At 60.2% G+C, this 23,111-nt stretch overlaps 1 protein-coding gene across 5 annotated transcripts; it reads right to left on the bottom strand.

The window, feature by feature from the left end:
• Positions 1-869: 869 nt before the first annotated feature.
• On the bottom strand, positions 870-22,694 carry CDC42BPG (CDC42 binding protein kinase gamma). 5 transcript variants are annotated; one of them, XM_077962201.1, is made up of 37 exons: positions 21,773-22,694; positions 19,194-19,285; positions 19,026-19,113; positions 17,945-18,036; positions 17,516-17,664; positions 16,898-16,991; positions 16,445-16,645; positions 16,065-16,313; positions 15,494-15,573; positions 14,315-14,412; positions 14,140-14,220; positions 13,835-13,938; positions 13,554-13,733; positions 13,197-13,286; positions 12,934-13,055; positions 12,781-12,853; positions 12,509-12,615; positions 12,308-12,422; positions 11,886-12,034; positions 11,723-11,811; positions 11,382-11,434; positions 11,195-11,293; positions 11,057-11,116; positions 10,690-10,795; positions 10,269-10,402; positions 10,047-10,186; positions 9,870-9,951; positions 8,960-9,176; positions 7,659-7,721; positions 6,936-7,535; positions 5,181-5,278; positions 5,023-5,107; positions 4,774-4,894; positions 4,565-4,682; positions 4,179-4,305; positions 3,978-4,063; positions 870-2,027 (listed from the first exon to the last, which is right to left on the bottom strand). In XM_077962201.1, the coding sequence occupies exons 1-37, from the start codon at positions 21,930-21,932 to the stop codon at positions 1,971-1,973; spliced, it is 4,659 nt and encodes a 1,552-aa protein (XP_077818327.1). In that variant the 5' UTR covers positions 21,933-22,694; the 3' UTR covers positions 870-1,970. The 5 variants fall into 5 exon arrangements, with proteins under 5 accessions (XP_077818327.1, XP_001118237.5, XP_014969326.3 ...); XM_001118237.5 differs by having other exon boundaries at positions 17,945-18,040; positions 19,030-19,113; XM_015113840.3 differs by having other exon boundaries at positions 12,934-13,286; positions 17,945-18,040; positions 19,030-19,113.
• Positions 22,695-23,111: the final 417 nt, after the last annotated feature.

The raw sequence follows: 23,111 nt of genomic DNA, 5'->3' as shown, positions 1-23,111 counted from the left end.
TTTTTTTTGAGATGGCGTTTCACTCTTGTTGCCCAGGCTGCAGTGCAATGGCGCGATCTTGGCTCACCGCAACCTCCGCCTCCCAGGTTCAAGTGATTCTCCTGCCTCAGCCTTCCAAGTAGCTGGGATTACAGGTGCCCGCCATGATGCCCGGCTAATTTTTGTATTTTTAGTAGAGATGGGGTTTCACCATCTTGGCCAGGCTAGTCTCAAACTCCCGACCTCAGGTGATCCGCCTGCCTCGGCCTCCCAAAGTGCTGAGATTACAGGTGTGAGCCACCGAGCCAGGATTTTTTTTTTTTCTTCTTTTTTTGAGACTGGGTCTTGCTCTGTTGCTCAGGGTGGAGTGTGATGGCGCAGTCCACCCACTTTGGCCTCCCAAAGTGCTGGGATTACAGGCTTGAGCCACCGCGCCCAGCCAGTTCACTAAATTCTTGGGGTCTCTGGCTGCTGCTTGAATTTGGACAAAGGGAGGCAGGAGACGGGAGGGAGTGAAGTGGAGGAATTTATTTCCTAGGCTGCCTTTCAGCTCAGCCATGGTCAAGTTCTACCAAAAGCCAGAGCTCCTGTCGAGTAGCGCCACTGCCTCTTCCTGCCTGGGTGGTCTGGGGTTCCTAACAGCTCCTCTCTGCTGTCCAGGTCCTGGGGCACTGCCATTCATTGGTGTGTTCCCTTAGTACTGTGCACGCTTCTGTAAACTGTCCCTTCATTAGTAAAGTCGCTTCATCTACCCCATTTGAATTGATTTGTGAAAATGCAGGGAAGACAATCTGGTCTGTAACTGTCTGTGACGCCTTCACTGTTCCCTCCATTCCTAATCCCCCACCTTCTGAACCCCAAGATGACAGATCCAGGCAAGGAGGCCAGCAGCTTACAAAGCTGTCTTTATTGGTTTCTTGCTGCCTCACAGAGCATCAGGGTCTGTCCCTCCTGGGAATGTGGCATTTGAGGAGATAAATACTTATTTTGCCCCCCACACTTCAGTCGGGGGAGGTTTAATAAAAATAGTAATATAATAACAATATAATGACTGTGATCAATAGTAAAATGCCCCCTAGGTTCCCCTAATACACAACTGGTTGAAGCTTCGAGAAAAAGGGCCCCCATTTCTGGGAAGGGCCAGAGTGTGCCGGGAGACCCTCCAGTGGCCCCCACTGGGTACCCATCTCCCACCAAAAAGCCCTTATAAATACCCTCCCCATCCCATCCCTGTCCAGGATTCTCTTCCCCGATGGGAGGATTGGCTGACAGCGTCAGCCCCACCCACCGCACCCCTCCCCAGAGAAAGGACCCTTTGTTCTCCAGACTCCCTCTCTCTTCCACCTCTTTTTGTCTTCCTCCTCTTCATCGCTTCTCCTCCGTCCCTCTCCCCTCTTCCTCTACACGGCTTCTACCTCCTTCCAATTCCTATCACCTCCTCCTCCACTTCCTTCCTCCTATCCTGTCTCTCACCTCCTTTGCCTACATCCTTTCTCTCCTTCTCTATCTTCCTTCCTCTGGATCACAGTCTGTTTTTCTCACCCAGATGCTGAGCAGAGACCGGGACATGCCCCATCTTGGCCTCAGCTGGGAGTCAGACAGTCCACAGATAAGACCCCCAACCTGTTCCCAGAGACCCAGTCCCTCTCCATCCCTCATCCCAACTCTTACAAGCCTCTGGGGGCTTGGCACTGGACACAAGAGCTTTGGCACAATCACCCCTGGACACCAGGACAAAAGGATCCATTCTATTCCCAATGGCTTAGAAAGGCTGGGGCTGGGAACAGAGAGGTAAGGCAGGGAATCAGGACTGGGAGTCAGGACCCCCAAGTCCTGGGAAACCAGGCAAGCCTTCCAGTTATTGCCCAGCCCGGGCCCTCCCTGAGTCCAAATTTCCATGTCCCGGACCAGCCGGAGTATGGCATTCCTCAAGTTCTTCGCTCCCTCATGTCTTTCTGCCCTGGGATTGGGGTGGGCCCTAACAGAGGGCATCAAGGAGAGCTCTCCAATTCAGGGGATAGGGGGAGGCTTCGGGGCCGCTCTGAGACCTGCCGGAGAAAGAAAAGGAAGTCGGGGGGTAGGCTCAGGGAGGACTCTTTCCTCACAGGGCCAGTGGCTCCTGGAGGCCCCCTTAGTATCATCACCCACTGTATCAGGGCCCCTGGAGGAAACCAGATGTGAGGTGGGCAGTGGAGGTGGTAAAAAGGTCACTGGAAGAACCTGGAGAACTCCTGCTTAACCTTGAATGGATTCAAAGTCCTTTTTTTTTTTTCTTTTCTGAGACAGAGTTGTGCTCTGTCGCCTAGGCTGGAGTGCAGTAGTGGCATGATCTTGGCTCACTGCAACCTCTCCCTCCCAGGTTCAAGTGATTCTCCTGCCGCTGCCTCCCAAGTAGCTGGGATGACAGGCGTGCACCACCATGCCTGGCTCATTTTTCTTTTGTTTGTTTTTTGTTTGAGACGGAGTCTCGCTCTGTCACCCGGGCTGGAGTGCAGTGGCATGATCTCGGCTCACTGCAACCTCCGCCTCCCAGGTTCAAGCAATTCTCCTGCCTCGGCCCCCCAAGTAGCTGGGATTACAGGCATGCGCCACCAGGCCCAGCTAATTTCTGCATTTTTAGTAGAGACACGGTTTCACCACGTTGGCCATGCTGGTCTCGAACTCTTGACCTCAAGTGATCCGCCCGCCTTGGCCTTCCAAAGTGTTGCGATTACAGGGGTGAGCCACCGTGCCCAGTGAATGTTCATTCACTCCATTCTTCCTTTAGTCGATACACATGCTTCACTCTGGGCAGAAGAATGAAGCCTGACCCCCACCACCAAGGAGCCCACAGTCAAGGGAGGAGAACAGGCACCAGAAGAAACCCATGGCACAGCAGGAGCTGCAAGGATGGTGTGGAGGGAGCGGGGTGGCAAAGGTGGCACCAGCCCCAGGGAGGCAATGACTACCTGACCAAGCGGCCAGAAAGGCTCCTTTGAAGATGGTACTGGTGGGTCACCTGGAGGGCAGTCTGGTGTTGGTGAAGGTGAAGATAGGGACAAGGCATTCAAAACAGAGGGGACTGCAGGGGCGAGAGCCTGCAGGCATGGAAGAGCATGGTGAGCCCCAGGGCTCCGAGCGGCCTGGTGTGACAGGAGTGGGTGCATGTGTGTGCTGGAGACAGTGGGTAAATGTGTATGCTGGATGCGTGGCTGCAGGGGGAACGGGAACCTCCCCAGCTTCTCTTAGGTTTACCCCTGTCCTCATTCAGAATGGATTGCTCCCTCCTCTGATCCCCCCAACTCCCTGCTGTGGACTGAGCCTCTGTTAAGAATCCTAAGAGTGGCCGGGCGCAGTGGCTCATGCCAGTAATCCCAACACTTTGGGAGGCCAAGGCAGGTGGATCACTTGAGGTCAGGAGTCTGAGACCAGCCTGGCCAACATGGTGAAACTCCATCTCCACTTAAAATACAAAAATTAGCTCGACATGGTGATGCATGCTTGTAATACCAGCTACTTGGGAGGCTGAGGTAGGAGAATCGCTCGAACCTGGGAGGTGGGGGTTGCAGTGACCAAGATTGTGCCACTGCACTCCAGCCTGGGTGAAAAGAGTGAGACTCCGTCTGAAAAAAAAAAAAAAAAAAAAAAAAGAATCCCAAGAGCTCCCCTTCTGTGGCACCTTCCCCATGCCAGGTGCTATGCTGAGCCCTTCGCAGGTATTATCAGCTCATCCAGGCCTCCCAGGAACCACATCATTTTACGGTGAGACAAGATTAGGGAGGTTGGGCACTTTGCCCAGAGCCACACAGCTGGAAAAGTCAAAGCCAAGATTCCCACCTAAGCTGGCCTGCCTCCAGGATCCTGCTGGTGCCCACTGGTGGGGTGAGACAGGTAAGAAAATCAAGGACAGGGATGGGCTCAGCTTGTTCCCTAGCCTAGGTCCCTGAGCAAGGCCTAGCACAAAAGAGAAATGCCTGACGTTTGAATAGGGGACGGACAAGCCTCCCGGACCCGCTCACCTGCATTAGGGAGGTTGCAGGGCTCAGCGATCCCTGGGGGCAGGACACAGACTCGCTGGACAGGGATGTCCAAGGTTTCCTCTTCACTGCTCCAGCAGCAGATGAGGAGACAAAAATACCAAGATCAGATTTGAGGGATCCAAAGAGGGTGTAAACTTGGGGTGGGAGGTAGCACACTGGAGGCTGAGGGACTGTCCTTACTGGGGTCTGCGTCTCCACCGAGGCCTTCGCTGCCCATGGAGGCTGGGCGCCGCAACGCCTCGGAGAAGCTGTGGGGCCGCTGTGGGCCAGAGGAGCCGCGAGAAACTCGGCCCTTCTCTTCCAGAGCCTGTTGGTTGACAGTGCGGAGGGGCTGGGACCAGGAGGCACACGGAGGCCAAGAGGCCCAAGGCACAACAGACCAGGACAAATGAATGCCACTGGGCCCCCAGCCTGGATGTACTTAAGTCCCAGGTAGCAGAAGGGTAAGTCCCAGGCCTCAGGGGCCCAGGTAATTACAGAGGCCTGTGATTGGCTAGAGCTCACCAGAGGCCGGTGATTGGCTCAGCCTCACCAGAGTAGCTTGTGATTGGCTCCAGAGGACTAACCCGGGACGTGTCCCTGGCGCCGGGCCGCCCGTTGGCAGGGCCCACGTGTACCAGGTGGTTGAAGTTGGTAGGCGGTGAGATGAGCTTGGAGCGCACAAAGGGGTCCTTTAGCATCTCCCTGCGGGAGGAGAAGGCGTAGGGAGTTGGTGGCCAAGCTCCACCCTCCCTTCACCCCGCCCAGCCTCAACCCCGGCGTCGTGCACGCGTACCTGCGCTGCTGCTTCTGCTGCTCCTCCGACACGCGGAAAAAGAAGCGGCGCTTGCTCTTGGTGCGGAACAGCTGGCGCCGGCTGTTGTCGGTGAGGTCCGGGATGTCGAACTCGTCCTTCTCTGTGGGAGAAGCGGAGAGCTGGGCTGTGCTCACACGTTCCTGGGGCCCAGTCAGCTGGCGTTCACGGCCACACAGCCACACGTGCGCACTGGTGAACGCACACACCCGTACACACGAACTCCCTCACCTGCCAGCTGGTTCCTGAGGTAGGTCAGGCGGACCTTCTCGGTGCCGTAGAGGAACAGGGAGCCCTCTGGATTGAGGGGCCGCACCTGAGGCAGCAGGCACAGAGGTCAGGCCACGCCCCCACCCCAGTGCTGCCCCAGGGCTCTGGCGGACCCTCACCTTCTTGAGCGGCACGGTCTGCACCCATTCTGCCCTCCTCACGTCAAACACATCGATGGAGTTCTCGCTGAACACTGTCAGGTAGGGGGCCGCGTACCCTGCGGGCACGCCACGCACCTCTGAGCTGTTTCCCCCTCTGTTTCACAGGGTACACCCTGTCCCCTGCCGCAGCACAGTAACTACCACACCCCACGCTAAGGTCCTTCCTCTGAAGACTCCCTGTCGCCCCGCCCAGCCTCCACATCAAATCAGAGACAACCCTGGACCACTCACCACATGCCTGGCTCAGTTCTAAACACGACATGCTTTTCCTCCCTTAATTTTTTAACAACTCCGAGCAGGTACTATTGTTATAACCCCTAATTTCCAGAGGAGGGAATGGAACCCCTGGAGCCATGTGGTCAAGGTCAGGTCACCCAGCTGGTCCTGAGAGCTGCGATTTGGCCCTGGGCAGCTTGGGTGGTATGCAGCACCCAACCCGCAGGCCCCACCCCAGACAGCCATTGCTCACCAAGGACACTCTGCTCCTCTCTTCCAGCCCTTACCCATCATGCTAGTTACTTGTGCATGCACCAGACTGCCCCACCGCCTCATTCATTCATTCATTCACTATTCCACCCATTCCTCCCAACCCGTCGCCCCTGGAGTGTGCCAGCCTGGGCTGGGTGCTTGATGTGGATGAGGAAACCAGCCCCGGCCCATTCTGTGGGACCCCAGTGCACCAAGCCAGTCATGAAGTGGAGGTGACGAGAGCCATGACGAAGGTCTAGATGGAGAGGTAGTGGGGCAAAGAGAAGGAAAGGACCAATGATGGGGAGGCAGGGCGGGGAGCATGAAGGCAATGGTGACCACAGCAATTGCAGCGGCCATCTTTGGAGCGCCTACCAGCTCCAGGCCCTGAGCTGACACTGGGGCTGGACCTAGTTAAGAGTTTGCCAGGTACAGGCCAGGGTTGGTGGCTCACACCTGTAATCCCAGCACTTTGGGAGGCCGGGCAGGGGGATTGCTTGAGTCCAGGAGTTTGAGACTCCCAGCCTGGGCAATATGGCAAAACCCTGCCTCTACGAAAAAATACAAAAATTAGGCCGGGCGCAGTGGCTCACGCCTGTAATCCCAGCACTTTGGGAGGCTAAGGCAGGCAGATCACGAGGTCAGGAGTTCGAGACCAGCCTGGCCAACATGGTGAGACCCTGTCTCCACTAAAAATACAAAAATTAGCTGGGTATGGTGGCGGGTGCCTGTAGTCTCAGCTACTAGGGAGGCTGAGGCAGGAGAACTGCCTGAACCTGGGAGGTGGAGACTGCAGTGAGCCAAGATCACACCACTGCACTCCAGCCTGGTGACAGAGTAAGACTCCTCTGTCTCAAACAAAACAAAAATTAGCCAGACGTGGTGGCACACACCTGTGCCCCCAGTTACTCGGGAGGTTGAGGTGGGAGGATCACTTGACCCCAGGAGGCGGAGGTGGCAGTGAGTCGAGATTGTGCCACCGTACTCCAGCCTGGTGACAGAGGGAGACCCTGTCTCAAAAGAAAAAAAAAAAAAAAGTTTGCTGGATACAAACGAAAGGAGAGCGGCCCAGGCAGGAGAGGAGCATGAGCTCAGCATGGAAAAGGAAGGTCCCCTGCAAGCCACGGAGGCCAGGACAGGGTGGTGTTGGGCTGGAGGATGCAAACTGGCACCAAAGGCCTCCAATGCCAGGCTCATGAGTTGAGGCGCGACCTTGTCTTCACCCATACACTGAAGGTGCCTTACCCCAGCCCATGGGCGCTGCTGGCCACAACAGCTCATGGCCACGAGACTTGCGGCCTGCGCCATCCACGTAGATGCCAGCAGTGGTGAAGAGTAGCAGGAACTCGCTGAGACTAAGCTCCACGGCACCCAGTGCCTCACCCAGGCCCCCGCGGGATGGTGGCAGCTCCTCAGGCACCAAACCGGCCCCCAACGCCAATGGCGCAGCCTCATTGAGCAGCGGGTAGAGCGCAAAGCCACCGGCAGCGCCCACACATAGCCGGTCGCCCAGCAGCTCCAGGCTCTGCACAGTGGCGGGTGCCTGCAGCTCACGGATACGGCGCTGCCAGGGCCCAGGGCCCGGGCCCAGCTGGTAGCAGAGCACCTGGCGCTTGACGGCTACACAGAGCACTGGGGTGCGGGCCTGCAGGATGCTTCCAGCTGCCAGTGCCTGGCAGCCTCGAGACTCGGGGATCTTGGCACCTGCTACCTCTATATTCTCCAGCTCCGCCAGGGCAAAGAGACGCACACTGGGGCCGCGGCCACACAGCACAACCAGCAGGCCTGCGCTGGGGCTCAAGGCCAGCTGCTGCACGCGCCGGCACTCCCCCACCTGGAAGATGTCTGCAGGGTTGGCGAGGGGAGAGGGTCACTGGCAGGTGGTTGAAGAGTGACCCGTCCCCATCCTCCTCGGCCTGCTAGGGCTGCCCCTGCCCACGCCCACCCTAGCCCAGCCTTGATGGGTACCGTTGCTGTGCAGATGGATGACAAAGAGCCCCTCCTCGGTGCCAAGCGCAAGTCGATCCTGGTCTGGTAGAGGGAGGGAGAGGGTCAGAGGTCAGCAGCCTACTCAATGACACGGAGAGTGTGCAGTCCACCTGCCTTGCTGTGCCTGTTTCTCTTGAGGAAATGGGGGTGGCGATAATCCCGCTGTCCCTGCCTCACTGACCCTTCTCTCCCAGTCTGGACAGGCTCTTTCAGAGGGGTTGGGGTGAGGCCCATCACCTTGAGCTGTGGGATTTCAGGTAAGTCAGGTCACCTCTCAGAGCCTTGGTTTCGCCTTATGTAAACTGGGGACAACGATGGTACTTTCTCAGAGTGGCTCTGAGGAAGCGAGGAAGCAGGGAGGGTTCAGCAGAGCCCCTTGCTCAAAAAACCCCCTCCCCTCTGGTTCCTGACTGCTCCAGGGACCCACACAACCTCTCCTGTGGCTCCCGCCCTGAGAGCGGGTGCTGGCTCAGGGCCTCGGCTGCCGGGGGACGCCGAGGAGCTTTGTTTCATGCCTCTTTCCCAGCCTCAGTTACAGAAGAGCCCTGCTGAGCCCCAGGTTCAAGGCTGAGCACAAGTGAAGCTCTTGGCAGCTCCACCCAGGAGATGTTATGAGGCTCTGGGTGTTCTACAGCAGTCCCCCAGTCCCCTAGCTTGTAGTGAGACAGCCAGGACTGAACCCTCATTTCTCTCTTTTTAAAGCCTTTGTTCCAGCTGGGCATGGTGGCCCATGCCTGTAATCCCAACACCTTGGGAGGCCAAGGCGGGTGGATCACCTGAGGTCAGGAGTTCGAGACCAGCCTGGCCAACATTGTGAAACCCCGTCTCTACTAAAAATACAAAAAGTAGCCAGGCAAGGTGGCACATGCCTGTAATCCCAGCTACTGAGGAGGCTGAGACAGGAGAATCGCTTGCATCCGGGAGGCGGAGGTTGCAGTGAGCTGAGATTGTACTGCTGCACTCCAGCCTGGGCAACAGAGCAAGACTGTCTCAAAAAAAAAAAAAGAAAAAAAAAAAAGCTTTTGTTCCTTCCACTCGCTTGAGATTCTTTTGGAAAAAGCAGAAACTGAGGCACAGTGAAATGGAGTGGGGATAAGCCAGGCCCCCTACCTGGGGGCCCAGCCATGCACACAGGGGGCTGGAGCACATATGTAGTGCAAGGCAGTCTGTATCTCGTGGCTGCAGGGAATGGGTAGTGGCGGTGGCCCTTGGGACTGTTCCTAGACACCGGCACTCCTGCAGGCCTGGACTGCTTCCTCCAGTCCCCTCCACCAGCTCACCGAGGATGGCAGCACAGAGTGTGTGGGGCAGCAGCGGCAGCCCATTGTCGTAGGCCTCCTTGAGTGTGTACACGGGCCGGGGTCTTGGCCGTGCGTCCAGCAGCAGCCGCTGCAGCTCACCCAGCACCTGCAGCCAGCGCTCCCGCTCCCCCTCGCTCTCCGCCAGCAGCAGCACAGTGCACGTAGTGGGCGGCACTGCCAGCTGGGAGGTCGTCACCTGTGGGCAAGGACCCAAGCTGAAGGGCTGTGGGCCAGAGCCATCTGTCCTCCCTCCCTTCCTGCCTCCAGCAGCCGCTGTGCCCCGGGGGCCTAGCGTGCACTATCAGCAGCAGGGAGTAGGCCGGACAGGCCTACAGACAACTCCAGAGCCCTGCGACCAGCGCCATAATGGGGCAAGGACAGGCCTAGTGGGAACACAGAGGGCCCCAAACTTGGGCCAGGAGGTGAAGGATGACTTCCCAGGGGACCAGACGTTTCTGCTGGAGCCTGAGGGATGACTAACTAACCAGGAGTAGTCAGGTTTAGGAGCTGGGCGCCAGTGCAGGGCCGGCAATTCTGTGCAAAGACACACGTGAAGGACCGAGAATGTGGTGCACACAGGCACAGGGCACCCTCAGAACTGGAGAGAACAAGGTGTGGCCAGAGCAGAGAGGTGCCAGGGAGAGGGCTGGGGATGCCTGCAGGGCCAGATCCTTGGGGCCTCAAGGGCTAGGTCAGGAGCACCCCGCAGACAACGGGAAGCCACAGTGGATCCGAAATGAGGTAAGACCCGGCCAGATGCTTGCGTGGAAAGCATGTTGTGGTTGTGGGCTGGCCCAAGAGGGCAGTATGGAGTGGGCGGACAGTGGCCAGAGTGGGAACAGCATGGGGAGGTGGATGGCGGCTGCTCCATCTCATCCCAGGCACTCACCCTAAAGATGCGTGGCAAGTCCCTGGATTGAGCATGGATGACATCAGAGGCCAGAACGGGAGTAGCCGAGAACTGGGGGTCCCTGGGAGGTTCACAGAACAGGTCAGAGGTCTCCCTGTTCCTGACTGCCCCCCCTCACCACTAGTCCCTTACCCCATGCCACTGCCCAGCACCCACCTCAGATCCAGGACCTGCAGGAGGGCCCCGCTGGGCGGGCTGAGCCTCGGGTCAGGGGCGTCAAACAGCAGCAGGCGTGAGTCACTCAGGGCAGCAAACACCCGCTGCCAGCCCCGCCGGACACCTGAGGGCCGCGGCACCTGGCGGAAAGGCAAGCATAGGAGGACTGCAGGGGCCCTCAGCCCCCCATGCCCGTCTTCCCCTCCCTTGGCCCCCACTCACCGACAGGAAGCCCTCATAGGCAGTGCCTGTGCCCGTTTCAGGGTGTACTCCCAGGGCTGTGCGGAGGAGGTCAGGGGATACGGGGCAGGGTGGGGCCTGTGGGGCACAGGTTGTGTGACAAAAGTAGCCGCAGGCTGTGGGGAAAGTGGAGAAGGTGGATGAGGTGAGGCTGGGAGGGGACAGCCCCAAACCAGGACTGGGGCATGTCCAGAGCCAGCTTCCCTGAAGCCACAGTGGCACCTGAACTGTCCCCAATTCCTCATCAAGTGAGAAAAGGAACAGAGCTAAGCAGGAGGAAATTTGACCAGCAGGTGCCAGTGACCCTGGGATAGGAGAAACAGCCTGGGTGTGCCAGGGCCACACACCTGGGACCGTGGCTGGAGCATAGTGGGTGGGTGTGCGGTGGGGTGGGGACTCTCACCATCACAACCCAGGCCCTGGCGGCCCAGGCCCAGCATCAGCGAGGTACAGCGGAGACACTTGGTAGGGGATGGGAAGCTCCGGGGGCGCAGGGTGTGTGAGCCGGGCTGGGGAGGGGGACAGCCATTACCCAAGGCCTTCCAAGACCCCATGCCCCATCCCTGAGGGGTCAGGCGAGACAAAGGGCTGAGCCAGGCGGCAGTGACCTCTGAGTCCCAGCCATTCTATAGCAGCAGGCAAGCTCATTGCTACCACCTCCACCCCAATTGTGCCTGCTAGCTACAATGCACATGGAGTGTCCCCTCAGGGCCCATTCAGCCTAGCAGAACTGCTTGGTGCCCCCACCCCGCTTCCCTCTGGGCACTGACCTTAGCAGGAAGAGCTTCTGTAGAGGCTGTGTTGGCAGTGGGCGCTCTGGGGAACACAGCCTGCAGGAGGGCGGGGGAGCAAGTGAGATGGGCAGGGGCGGCGCCCAGCCCCCCTACTATGGACCCGCCTATCCTCACCCCCATGCGCAAGCTGCGTCGGCCCTCTGGCCTCAGCTCTGGCTCCCCTCCATGCCTTGTGGCCTCTCCTGAGATGCCAGGGTCCTTGGCAGAATCCTTCTGCGGATGGGAGAGAGAGGAGCAAAGTCAAGGTCCCTGTGCCTCTCCCAGGACTCCTCCCCAACAAGCCCCTCAGCCTGGTCCTTACCTCTGAGCTCCGGAAGGACAGGAAGGGAATCAAGGAGTTTGAGGGCTTGGTGTCTGCAAAGAGAGGGTAGGTCACCGGCCTGGGGTCCCTGGCCTAGGAACTAGGGGCCAGGAGGGGCCTCAGTTCCCACCTCAGTAAAATGGGAAATGACCACAGGCATGGGGCAGGGCTAGGCAGAGCAGGCACTCAAGAAGTGCTGGTCACAGATGATGGAGTAAGTGGCAGAGTCCAGGAACAGACTCCCGTCTCCACCACCCTGCCAGGCCATCATGGAGACCCCTTGGCAAGCGGGAGGCCATGGGGGAGCCTGGATCCGGGGCAAGCAGTCGGCAGCCACTCACCCCCCGGCCCTCGGGCCCGCAGCTCCTCCCGCAACATGGTGAGCTCCTGCTGCAGGGCCTGGCTCTGCTTCTCGGCCTCCTGCAGACGGCTGGGGAGAACAGCAAGGGCTCACCACCAGCCTCTGTGCGGGCCCTGGCCCCCAGCGCCTGCCCCTAGCCTCACCGCTCAGCCTGCAGCTGGGCCTCCTGCACCTGCGTCAGCCGCTCCTGCAGGCCCTGCTTGGCACGGATCTCAGCCTCCAGCGCCGACTGCAGCTCCAGCCTAGCCGAGGCCTCCATTTTCTGCAAGCGCCGCGCCTTCCACTGGTGGTCCTGGTGGCCATGGAGCACCCGTCTAAGATGGGTTCTAGGCCTGGCTGCCTCAAGGACCCCCTCCTACCAGAGCATCCTCCTACCCATGCCACCTGGCCAGGCTCAAAGCTCCAGCTCGGCCACTGACCCACGCTGAGCTCAGGGGAAGCCACTATTTCTCGTGAGCTCAGTGTCCCCACCTCCAGTAGTGACCCTCAGTAGCAGGGATCCTGAGGCTCACGGAAGGTCAGTGACTTGCCTAAGCCAGCCCCCAAGGGCATCTCTGGGGCTCACCAGTGGCCGGGCAGGGAGCGTCTGGGTGCCCACATTCCTCAACGACTCCAGCTCCTCTGCCATCTTGGTGGCCAGGGCCTGCAGGTAGCCTCTTGAGACCTTCTCATCGTTCACCCTGATTGGGAAGGGGCTCAGGGTCATGGGCTGGGCCCTCAGTCTCGCCTAATGCATTCCCCACCCCGACCCACCCCCGGCACCCACCAGCTGAGGATGTCGGCGAGCTGGGCCTCCCAGTTGCTCTCTGTCTCCCGTCGCTCACCCTCCAGCCGCTGCTTGCTCTCCTGCTCCTGGGCCAGCTCTGCTTCCAGCTGGGGCCGGCCAGAGGAAAGGTCAGCCCCAGGCCCCAGCAGTCCTGGGACTGCTGTCTCCCTATAGGTACCGCAGCACCCCAAGCCCCATCCATGTCCACCTTGCTCACTGACTCCCCATTGCCTTGTCCATCTGTCGTGCCCTCCGTCCGTCCCCCTGCTCACCCGCTCCTGCTCCCGGCTCAGCCTCCGGTTTTCCTCCTGCAGCTGGCACAGAGCCTCCTCCTTACCACTCGGCCTGGGGAGGAGAAGGCCAAGGCCATGACTCCCGGCCCAGGCCGGGTCCGGCCCCTCCCTGCCACCAGCTGCCTGGCTCACCTGTGGCTGTGGGCCTGCTCCAGCTGCTCTCGCAGGGCGGCCACCTCCTTCCTCAGTTGGGCCTCCTGAGGCCCACCCTCAGGGGGTCCCATCCCGTTGGTCTCAGAGGCTGTGTGGATGGTCTTGGGGACATGGAGGGGGTCAGGGCAGAGACCCAAGATGCCATGGCCCACCCGCCCGGGACACAGGCCTGGCCCTGAGGCTCTGAGTGGGGTCAGACTGGTGGGGAAGCGCCTCTTGCCAAGGGGGGAGGACTTGACTACCTTGGCCTGGGAAGACTCCTCAAGGCGTTGCTCCCACTGTCCCTGCAGCTGCATCACCTGCCGGGTCAGGGAGGACACCTGGGCCTCCAGCTGTGAGGGGTGCAGAGGCAGGCCAGTGCCAACTCTGCCCTTGGCAGCCCCTCTGCCCACCTTGCCACGAACTCCCGACTCTGCCAGCCACAGTGGATGTGAGGAGGCATGGACTCCCAGATTGCCCCATCCCAGCCACTGTCCCCTGGGCCCAGCCTCTGCCAGCTACAACTAGGGGGCAGCATCTCCCACCAAGCTCCCCATGCTCCCTCCAGCCACACTGGGGGCAGGGCCCAGATGCTGTCCTTTCCCACCCTGGTCACCCACCTCCCTCTGGGCAGCCCGGGCTTCCTCCAGCTGGGAGCTCAGGGCCTGGGTCTGGATAGCTGTGGCCGCCTCTCTCTCCTGGGCCTCCTGCAGCCTCTGAAGCAGCTTGTCCTGCTGCCCCTGGGCCTTGCAGAGCTCCTGCTCCTGAGCCTGCAGCCCTGCCCGACCCTTGGCCAGCTCCTGAGGAGACAGGGGAGGGAGCGGGGAAGGACAAGGCCCAAAGTCAGGCATGAACCATCCACGGAGCCCAGGGCCACTCACCCACCTCACCCAACCCTCACCTGGTGAAGCTGGTCAAGTTCCTGCCGCAGGTCACTGTCCTGACCTGGGCTACCAGGTGTGGGCCCATCCAGCTGGGACAAGGAGGCCTTGTCCCTCAGCAGCTCTGCCGGGAAGAGTCACTGAGACCTCAAGTGCTGACGGCCCCAGCCTCTCACCCCGGGAGCGAGTCTCCTTGGCTTGTTTTCCATACACAGGCTCAGAGAGTGCAAAATGCTCCCCCAGGATCATACAACGTGTCCAGGGCAGGGGCAGGACCTGAGCCCAGGTGGGACTCAGCCCCGGTGGGGATGGGTGGAAGGGATACCTGACAGCCTCTCCTGTAGAGTCTGCACTTCCTTCCGTAGCTGCTCCAGCTCCCGATGGTCAGTGGCGGCATGCAGGGCCTCTGGAGGGGACGTGGTACCCACAGGTGAGCCCACTCTCGCAGCAGCAGCCCCTAGGGCCAGCACACCCAGGCCCGGCCCAGCCGCTCCCTGTACCTTGGTGCTTCCTGCTCAGCTCCACCTTCTCCTGCTCCAGACACCGGAGCTTCTGCTCCAGGGCAGCCCAGGCCTCAGAGCTGCTCTCAGGACTGTGACTGTGGGGGGACAGGGGCTACGCGTGTTGGTAGAAACCTCACCCGACAGAGTCTCCTTCATCCTCCTGCATCGAATCACTCATTCATTGTGAAACAGCCAGAACAGACCCTGCCCTTGGGAGACCCCAGGCTGATTCCACGGGTGGCAGCCCAGGGCAGCGGCTTCAGGGCACGGGCTCCCAGTCCCCAGGCCCAGGTTTAAGCCCTCGTCCTGGCCCTTACAAGCTGTGTCACTTCGAACCCAATGTATTTTAGCCTCAGTTTCCCCAGGGGAAGATGGTGGTGACGAGGCCTCTCCCAAGGGCTGTCGAGGACAGGATGTGGTGACGGTGGCCCGGCTGGCCCCGAGGAGTGGGGGTCGGACCCATTTCCTTCCACCTCAGAGCACACTGCACCAAGACCTCACTGCGGTCTCGGGCCAGCCCCTCGAATAGGCGTAGGTGGAGATCATCCCACCCTTTTTTTTTTTTTTTTTTTTTTTTGAGACAGTGTCGCTCTGTCACCCAGGCTGGAGTGCAATGGCACGATCTCAGCCCACTGCAACCTCTGCCTCCCGGGTTCAAATGATTCTCCCTGCTTCAGCCTCCCAAGTAAGTGGGATTACAGGTGCCTACCACCACACCCAGCTAATTTTTGTATTTTTAGTAGAGACGGGGTTTCACCACGTTGGCCGGTCTGGTCTCAAACTCCTGACCTCAGGTGATCCACCTGCCTCGGCCTCCCAAAGTGCTGGGATTACAGCCATGAGCCACCGTGCTTGGTCCATCCCACCCATTTTACAGAGCCACAAATGAGGCCCAGGACCAGTAGCGGCCTTTGAACCCTACACCTCTGGCTCCAGGTGCAGCGCACCCTCGCCCTTCGTGGAAGGCACCATAAGAGCCATGTGCAGTCACGGGGCCCCGCGGGACCTGCGTGTGGCCTCACCAGGACCCCGAGGATGAGAGCTAGAGCACCTGCCATGTGCAGGCACTGGGGAGCCCTTCTGCCCTCCTTCCCAGGGCCCCAGTGGGCTACGTGCCCAGTGTGCTAGGTCAGGCAACCCTGAGCCTCCCACCAGGTGTGTGAGGACTAGCCTCACCTGCCCGAGGTGTAGGTGAAGCCCACAAATGGCAAGTGGTGGCCGGAGAAGGCCCCGTGGGAGGGCGGTGGCAGGGTCCCCTGCAGAGGGAGAGGGAAGGAGAGTCAGAGTCCACAGGCCGAGGCCTGAGGCCCGAGGCCACAGGAGCCCCCGGGACCAGGTGCAACCTCCTCCTGCTCAGGTGGGAACTCGATGGGGTAACACGGCCCAACCCAAACAGACCCCCAGCTCCCATAAGTCTCCTAGGAGCTGCTGGGAGTTTTCTTCCTTATATGGATTCTAGTTAATAGGATGATGCCTGTGGTCAGACGGCCTTGCCTTGACACGGCCCACCTCAGTGCAGGCGAGCATGGGGATCCTGTGGGAGATGCTGCCCCACCCCAGTTTGGCTGGAAAAGGCTGGGCCAGGGGATGGCAGCTGGAATGGGTCAGTCTGGGAGTCCATAAATCATAAGCCCTGGTGTCTGAAAGCCTCATCCCCAGCCCACCCCAGGGGACTTCAGAGGGAGGGTTCCCCCAGCCAACAAGAGGGTAGGGCAGCTCCCCTCCTGCAGTAGCCTTTGCCACTCACTGGATGGTTGAGGGTGTCGTCATCCACGTCAAAGTTGGAGGTGTCCATGGGCCCCCGCAGCTCAGGAATATAGGGGGCTATGCTGCTTGCCAGCCGCTCCCAGTCCACGCCTTCGAAGAAAGGATGGTTCCGGAAGTCGTCCAGCCCACCACGGCCCAGCCGCTCTTCCTGGCGACACAGCAACTGGCGGATCAGGTCTTGGGCGCTGGCTGGCACGTCAGGCATGTCCGGGGGGAACTGCAGGTGGTCCTGTGGGTCAAGGGAGGGGGCAGGCTGGGTCAAGTGTCCAGGAACTCAGCCTCCCCTGCAGGTATTTCCAACCACACAGACTCGGGGGGTCCCACTGCCCCCTCTGGAAGCCCAGAGCCTGGCGTCCAGACCTCGTGGTTCATGATCTTGCCGTAGGTTTCCACCAAGGACTCAGCATAGAAGGGCGTCTCCCCAAAGAGCAGTTCATAGGCGCAGACTCCAAGCGACCACCAGTCACACTGTGGGCCATAGTGGCCCTTGCCCTCCTCCATGGCCTGCAGGATCTCAGGGGAGATATAGTCCGGCGTCCCTACTGCCACTGATGAATCCACCTGTGGGTGGTGGTGGTGGTGAAGCCATGAGGACGGCTTCGGACTTGGCCGGGGGGCTGGGGCTGCTAGCCCCTCGCGATGGCCCTGTCACCCCTACTCCGCCAGGCTGAACTGCTGCCCACCTGGGGCCTGGGCCTCACCCACCTTCCCTGGGGAGCCTGATGCCTCTGCACTAGGCCTGGGGCCTCCCATTTTCCTGAGAGCTTGGCCTGCCTGGTATCCCCTGCCCCCACTTCAGAGCAGGGTCCTTACCATGCCATTGGTGTTGAGACGCAGGCAGGAGCCGAAGTCAGCCAGGCGAATGTGCCCGTTCACATCCAGCAGGACATTGTCTGGCTTGACGTCCCTGGGGGATGGCAGGCAGGGAGAGTGAAGGGCTTGACCTGCGTGTAAGTGGCCATTTAGGTACATGCCCAGGTGCACATGCACAGTGTGTGCCAGCACCAGCTCACACACATTCCTATGTGTAGGTGCTCATGTGATGAGCAACATGTGTGTGTGTAGATGATCCCACAGGCCAGGAGGAGGAAGACGGCTAGATTGTAGAAAGGATGTGTGGGGACAACCCTTGGAGGTGGCAGAGTGTGCTGTAGGGGATGCAGGAGTCAGACTTCCCCAGTGCAGACCACAGCCTGGCCACCCGCGAGCCGAGTCACCTTGAGACAGGTGTTTCCCTGTGCTAAGCTCTGACCCCCTCAACTGTAGGCCGGGGACAGTAGCAGCCCCTGCCACAGAGGGCTCTGATTCCAAGGAAGCACACGGATGAGGCACCCAGCAAAGCGCCTGGCATGTGGTGAGTGCTCAGCCAACATCAGCTCTCCCCAGCACAGCTGGCAGGGGTTGGGCAGGGCAGTGCCGTTGGAGCCTCACCTGTGGATATAACCCAGCTGGTGCAGTGAGTGGATGGCCAGCACCATCTCAGCCAGGTAGAACTGGGCCAGCTCAGGCGGGAGACGGTCCTCAAAGCGGCTCAGCAGCGTCAGGAGGTCCCCGCCGGCATAGTAGTCCATCACAAGGTACTGGAGGTGGGGGACAAGAAACAAACCTGGGGAAAGGGCGCACCCGGCCACTTCACTGCTGTCCCACAGGGCTCTGGGAAGGCAGGGCTGCATCTCCCAGCAGCTCTGGGCTGGCCAGTTCCCAGCCAGGGCTCAGGCAGGAGGCAGCAAGCCCAGGAGATGGGGGGAAGTGGGAGTCTCTTGGTCCCAAGAGGGGTCTTTGGGCCCAGTGCCCCTGGCCCCAAGGACCCTCTCCTGTGTCCCTAGGATGCTCCTCTTTAGCCCCGTCAAGTATCCTCACCAGGTATTCCTCGTCTTGGAAGGCATAGTGCAGAGTGGTCACCCAACGGCTGTCCCCTTTCACGAGCACATCCCGCTCCTCCCGGAAACATGCTGTCTGCAGCAGGTTTGGGGAAGTAAGGGGTGGGGTGGGATCAGAACCCAAGATGCCCCCCTTCCCAGCTCAGGGGATGAAGGACTCTGTGAGTCTGGGAGCTTGGATGGAGGTCATAGCTCTACTGTCCCCTGTCTGGCTGCGACTGAGCCCAAGCCCACGCTCTATGGCTCTGGGCCTCAGCATGCCCATATGGAAAATGGGAATGACTGGTTGCTTTCAAAAGGGTTTATTAGGCCTGTAATCCCAGCACTTTGGGAGGTCAAGGCAGGCAGATCACTTGAGATCAAGAGTTGGAGACCAGCCTGGCCAACATGGTGAAACACCATCTCTACTAAAAATACAAAAAACTTAGCTGGGTGTCGTGGCACACGCCTGTAATCCCTGCTACTTGGGAGGCTGAGGCATGAGAATCCCTTGAACCCAGGAGGTGGAGGTTGCAGTGAGCCGAGATCACGCCACTGCATTCCAGCCCGGGTGACAGAGTGAGACTCCGTCTTAAAAAAAAGAGTTTATTGTAGGCTGGGCATGGTGGTTCACGCCTGTCATCCCAGCACTTTGGAAGGCCGAGGCAGAAGGATCACCGGAGGTCAGCAGTTCGAGACCAGCCTGTCCAACATAGCAAAACCTCATCTCTACTAAAAACACAAAAATTAGCCGGGTGTGGTGGCAGATGCCTGTAGTCCCAGCTACTCGGGAGGCTGAGGCAGGAGAATTCCTTTAACTGGGAGGCTAAGGTTGCAGTGAGCCACTGCACTCCAGCCTAGTGGATACAGCAAGACTCCGTCTCAAGAAAAAAAAAAAAAAATTAAAAAATTAAATAAAGGATTTATTGTGAGAAAGGTAACAAATCAGTGGCTGCTGAGGGTAGCACCCTTTGCCCGGTCTGCAGCCTTGCCCACCCCCCGCCATGCCCCACAGGCCCTGGCAGCATATGCCTCCCCCACACCCATTTGTAGGGTGCCCAAGGGCCCCCCAGACTCCACACTGACCTCAGCCCTCTTCAGCATCTCCCACTTGTGCAGCATTTTCATGGCAAAAATCTGCCCAGTGTCCCTCTGCCTCACCACGGCGACCTAAGACCACAGGCAGGACCGAGGTGAGCCCAGCCCAGTGTGAACACCTCCTCCCCACCTATCCCGGGCCCTTTGCTCACCTCCCCAAAGGCTCCTCGGCCGATCACCTTCAAGATTTCAAAGTCATCTCTCTGCAGACGCAGTTCTTTCACCTTTGATACGAAGGGGCTGGCTGAGGGGACACAGGGCGGGACTCAGAGTGCATGCAGGGAGGGCTCCATTCCTCATCTCACCTTGGGCAAGCCAGGAGCTGCCACTCCTGTGAGCCCAGGCAGGGATGACCTCCCCAGGGACAGCCTCAGGCCAAGAGGTTGGCAGGAGCTGGTGCTCCTTCGGCCACGATCAGGAACGATCAGGAAGTGCGGAAGGTCAGAGGCTGGGCTCAGCTGACTGCATGGTTCCTGGACCTCCCTGGACCCCTGGCCCCAGACTCTAGGCAGCCTCCATCCCAGGGGCTGATGGGACTTGTAGTCCTGTCCAGTCTGCAGTCTGACTCTGCTTGGCCAGGTCACCCTGGGGACCATGGGGACACCATTCCTACCCCCAGCTCGCAGTTCTTGGCCCCCTCACAGATTCAGGCCGGGGCCTGTCTTGGGAAACTGGACAGGTGACATTCCTCATCCTGAGAGAGGCTTCTCTCCCATTCAGAAGCTGTGGGCCTGGGTCTGGGGACCCTGTAGGCACAGAGGTACCTGGCTGGGGGTGAGGCCTGCAGTCCCTAGGGCAGGGAGGACAGGCTCTTTGCTTCCCACGTGGGGCCCCTCAGTCTGGAGGCATGGATGCCAGTCTGCCAAGGTGCCCACGAGATTCACAAACAGGACCAAGATGCCGTTCCCTGGTGCCAGCACTAGCCCCTGAAGGCGTGAGTGCTCAGGATGCCTCCAGGCCTGATTGGCTCTCTCACTCCGAGTCCTGCCTCCCTGTCTGGACGAGGCTTTTGTCTGGTCAAGAACGTCCTCTTTCCTCACATCCCAGATACCTCCAGGAGGGGCAACTCCAGCCACTCCCAGACCCTTTCCAGACCTGGATGAGCCACAGGTTTTGGGAAGGAATTGGGTCTATAGGGAGGCAGGAGTGATCACTCAGGATGGGGGGCAGCTGTGGTCTGGCGCCCTGCCTCAGTTTCCCCCTGCCAGGAGGTAAACTCCCTGCCAGCTGGGCGGGTCTGTGGGTGGGACAGAGAGCTGCTCCACAGGTTTATCAGGCAGAAGCCCGCAGCGGGGGCGGGGTGGAAACCTCATTACAGAAGTGCATTGTCTCTTTCCCAGGTCTGTGTGTGGAGCTGGGGAGGAGCAGCCCCGGGCCTCCCTGTGGGAGTTGAAGCCAGCACCATAGGGACCCACCCGCCAGACAAGCGCTAAAGCCTAGGCCCACAGGCAGGAGGATCCAGGCCCCTGGACAGGCTGCCTAATCCTCTGGCCTCCCACAGGGCAAGGGGGCTCCGGGCAGGAGCAGGGACAAGTAGAGACAAGCAGGAGAGGAATGAGTCACGGCCCTTTGAGTTACCTCGGGAGATTGTCAACAGACGGCCCCCATGCCGGGGTCCCAGGCAGAGGTGCTGGAGGCAGTCAGGGAGGAGCACACATGTGTGTGCAAACACACACACGTGTGTGGGTGTCATGGGGGGTGACAACAACACAGGCAGACACGCATAGCATGAAGGCATCCCAGGGAGACAGGCACAGAGGCAGGGGCCTTCTGACTGCCTTGCTCTGGATGGAAGGGTTGGGGCTAGGGGACAACTCCCTGGCACATCTGGGTGGCAGCATCCCCTCTTCCCCAGGCCTTGTGCCTGCCCAGAGCTCAGGAGCGCCAGGAACGCTAGTTGCCCACTGGGCAAACACCTGCCTCACCCCGCCCTGGCCAGGCCCCATGCCTTTTCCCCATGGCCCGGCAGGGTGTGACCAGGGAACCCTCCAGCTGGCGCCAGTGCCCACAGTGGGTTCAGGGTCACCCCGGGCCAGCCACTCCCAATGACTCAGATGAGTGTACCAGGAAAGGTACAGACCCATCTCCAGCCAGGCCCCCCTGCCCGGCCCTGGGGCCACAGCCCCCAGGGAGCTTGGCCAGCAGCCTGAGTCCACGCTGCAGTGGTCTTGTACGCAGGGAGCTGGGGGGGTGTGTGTTGGTTGCGGGGAAGGTCTGTAAGTGTGCGATACCTACAGATCTGTGTGTTCTGCAGTGCCAGTGCGGTCGGGGTGGTCTGCAGCGCTCTCTGGGTCTCTCCGTGAGCTGTGTGTCTCAATGCATCCGAGAGGAATGAGAAACAGACAGCCAGTGTGTCAGTGGGTGACACGCATGAGGGTCTGTGTGTGTCCTGCGTCAGGTGTGGCCTGCGAGCAAGGAATTCTGTACAGGACTCTAGGCGGTGTACTGGGTACATGCGTCTGCGGTCAACACCTGGGCACAAGTTCGTGTGTGCGTGCATGTGTCGGGGTCTGTGAGTGGGAAGGAGCGTGTGTGACAACTGGAGTGAGGGTGAGGTGTGCAGGCGAGTGTGCGGGCCGCGGGGGTCCGGTGGTAAGCGTCAGGGCCACTGCAGGGAGTCTGCGAGGGAAGCCCGTGGGGGTGCGGATTCCTGCGGGAGAGTCTGCGGGCGCGGGGGTCTCGGCGCGATATCCCTAGGCCCGCCCTCGCTCCGTGCCGCCCCGCCACTCACCCCAGCTCAGGAACTGCGCCACGCTGCGCTCCCGCCGTAGGGGGCCGCTGCTGAGCTCGTGGTGCAGCGCCAGCAGCAGATCTAGAAGGCCGTCGAGCCCCGGGCCGCCGCCGGCCTCGCCCGGCGCCAGCCGCTCCAGCGCGCGCAGCCGCGCCTCCATGGCTGCGGCCGGAGCCTTGATCCTCGGCTAGAGTCTGGCCGCCCGCATGCCCACCCGTCGGGCCGTCCGTCCGCCAACCGTCAGAGGCTCTGGCCGCGCGTCCTCCCCCCGACTCTCCCGCCCTCCCCGCTGTCACCTTCCTCCGCCGCCGCCAGCGCGCCCTCACCTGGGCGCCGCGCCCCGCCCCCAGACGGACGGGCAGGTGCGCGCCGGCCAATGGGAGCCGCGGCTGGAGGTGAAGGTAGGGGCGGAGGCGCGCGGGGCTGGCCCAACTCCCGGCCAGGAAGTGCGGGGGCGGGCCGCGGAGAGCAACTGACTTCTGCGAGGGGCGCGGTTGGGGTTCCGCGGAGTCGGAAAGACCTCCCAGGTACCCGCGCGGCCCCAAACCCAGCCCTACCTGGGCCCTCGCTGGGCCCTAACCCACGAGGCGCGGAGCGCTGCAACTTCTCTCGCCCCCTGGGCCGCAGCCGCCTTGCCCTTGGCTGAGGGAGAGGGGGCTAGGGACGCCTGCGGCCCCGGAGCCGGATGGGAATTGTAGTTCGCTCTCTCTAGGGTTTGCCCGCGCTTGGCACCCATCGCCCCCCCCTCAAAAAAAAAATGTTTCTGAGCCTTACTTTGATTGTATCATTAGAATTGACGTGGGAGACAGGAAGGTGGGGTAGGGATGGTCACGCCCATTTGGCAGATGGACACACTGAGGCTTGGGAAGGAGGAAGGGGAATTGAGGGACTGAGGACAAGGTGGCTCCCAAGTTAAACCCTGGGGTGGAGGTGGAGCTGGGCTGGTACCAATACCACAAGCGTTTTAAGCTTCAGTTGGAGCAGGGCCTGAGGTCCGACCTGGAACGTGAAGGGCAAGGAGAGGTCTGAGATGGGCTGGAGGAAGTTGGGGAGGGGAGGGGTTGGCTCTGTCTGGTGGTATTTCTGATTTCTGTCCAGCTGTGTCCAGCTGGGATGGACCAGGCGCCATGAGGAGAGATCAAAGGGTAGGACATATCAGTGGCTTCAGACAACACTTTTTTTTTTTTTTTTTGAATCAGTGTCTCTCTGTCACCAGGCTGGAGTGCAGTGGTGCAATCATAACTCACTGCAGCCTTGACCTCTTAGGCTCCTGCCTCAGCCTTCTGAGTAACTGGGATTACAGGCATATGCCACCACACCCAGCTAATTTTTTATTTTA

The sequence above is a fragment of the Macaca mulatta genome, chromosome 14, assembly GCF_049350105.2.
Source record: "Macaca mulatta isolate MMU2019108-1 chromosome 14, T2T-MMU8v2.0, whole genome shotgun sequence".
Taxonomy (NCBI): Eukaryota; Metazoa; Chordata; class Mammalia; order Primates; family Cercopithecidae; genus Macaca; species Macaca mulatta.
Note: the sequence above shows the minus strand (reverse complement) of the source record. Positions and strands in the feature narration are given on the sequence as shown.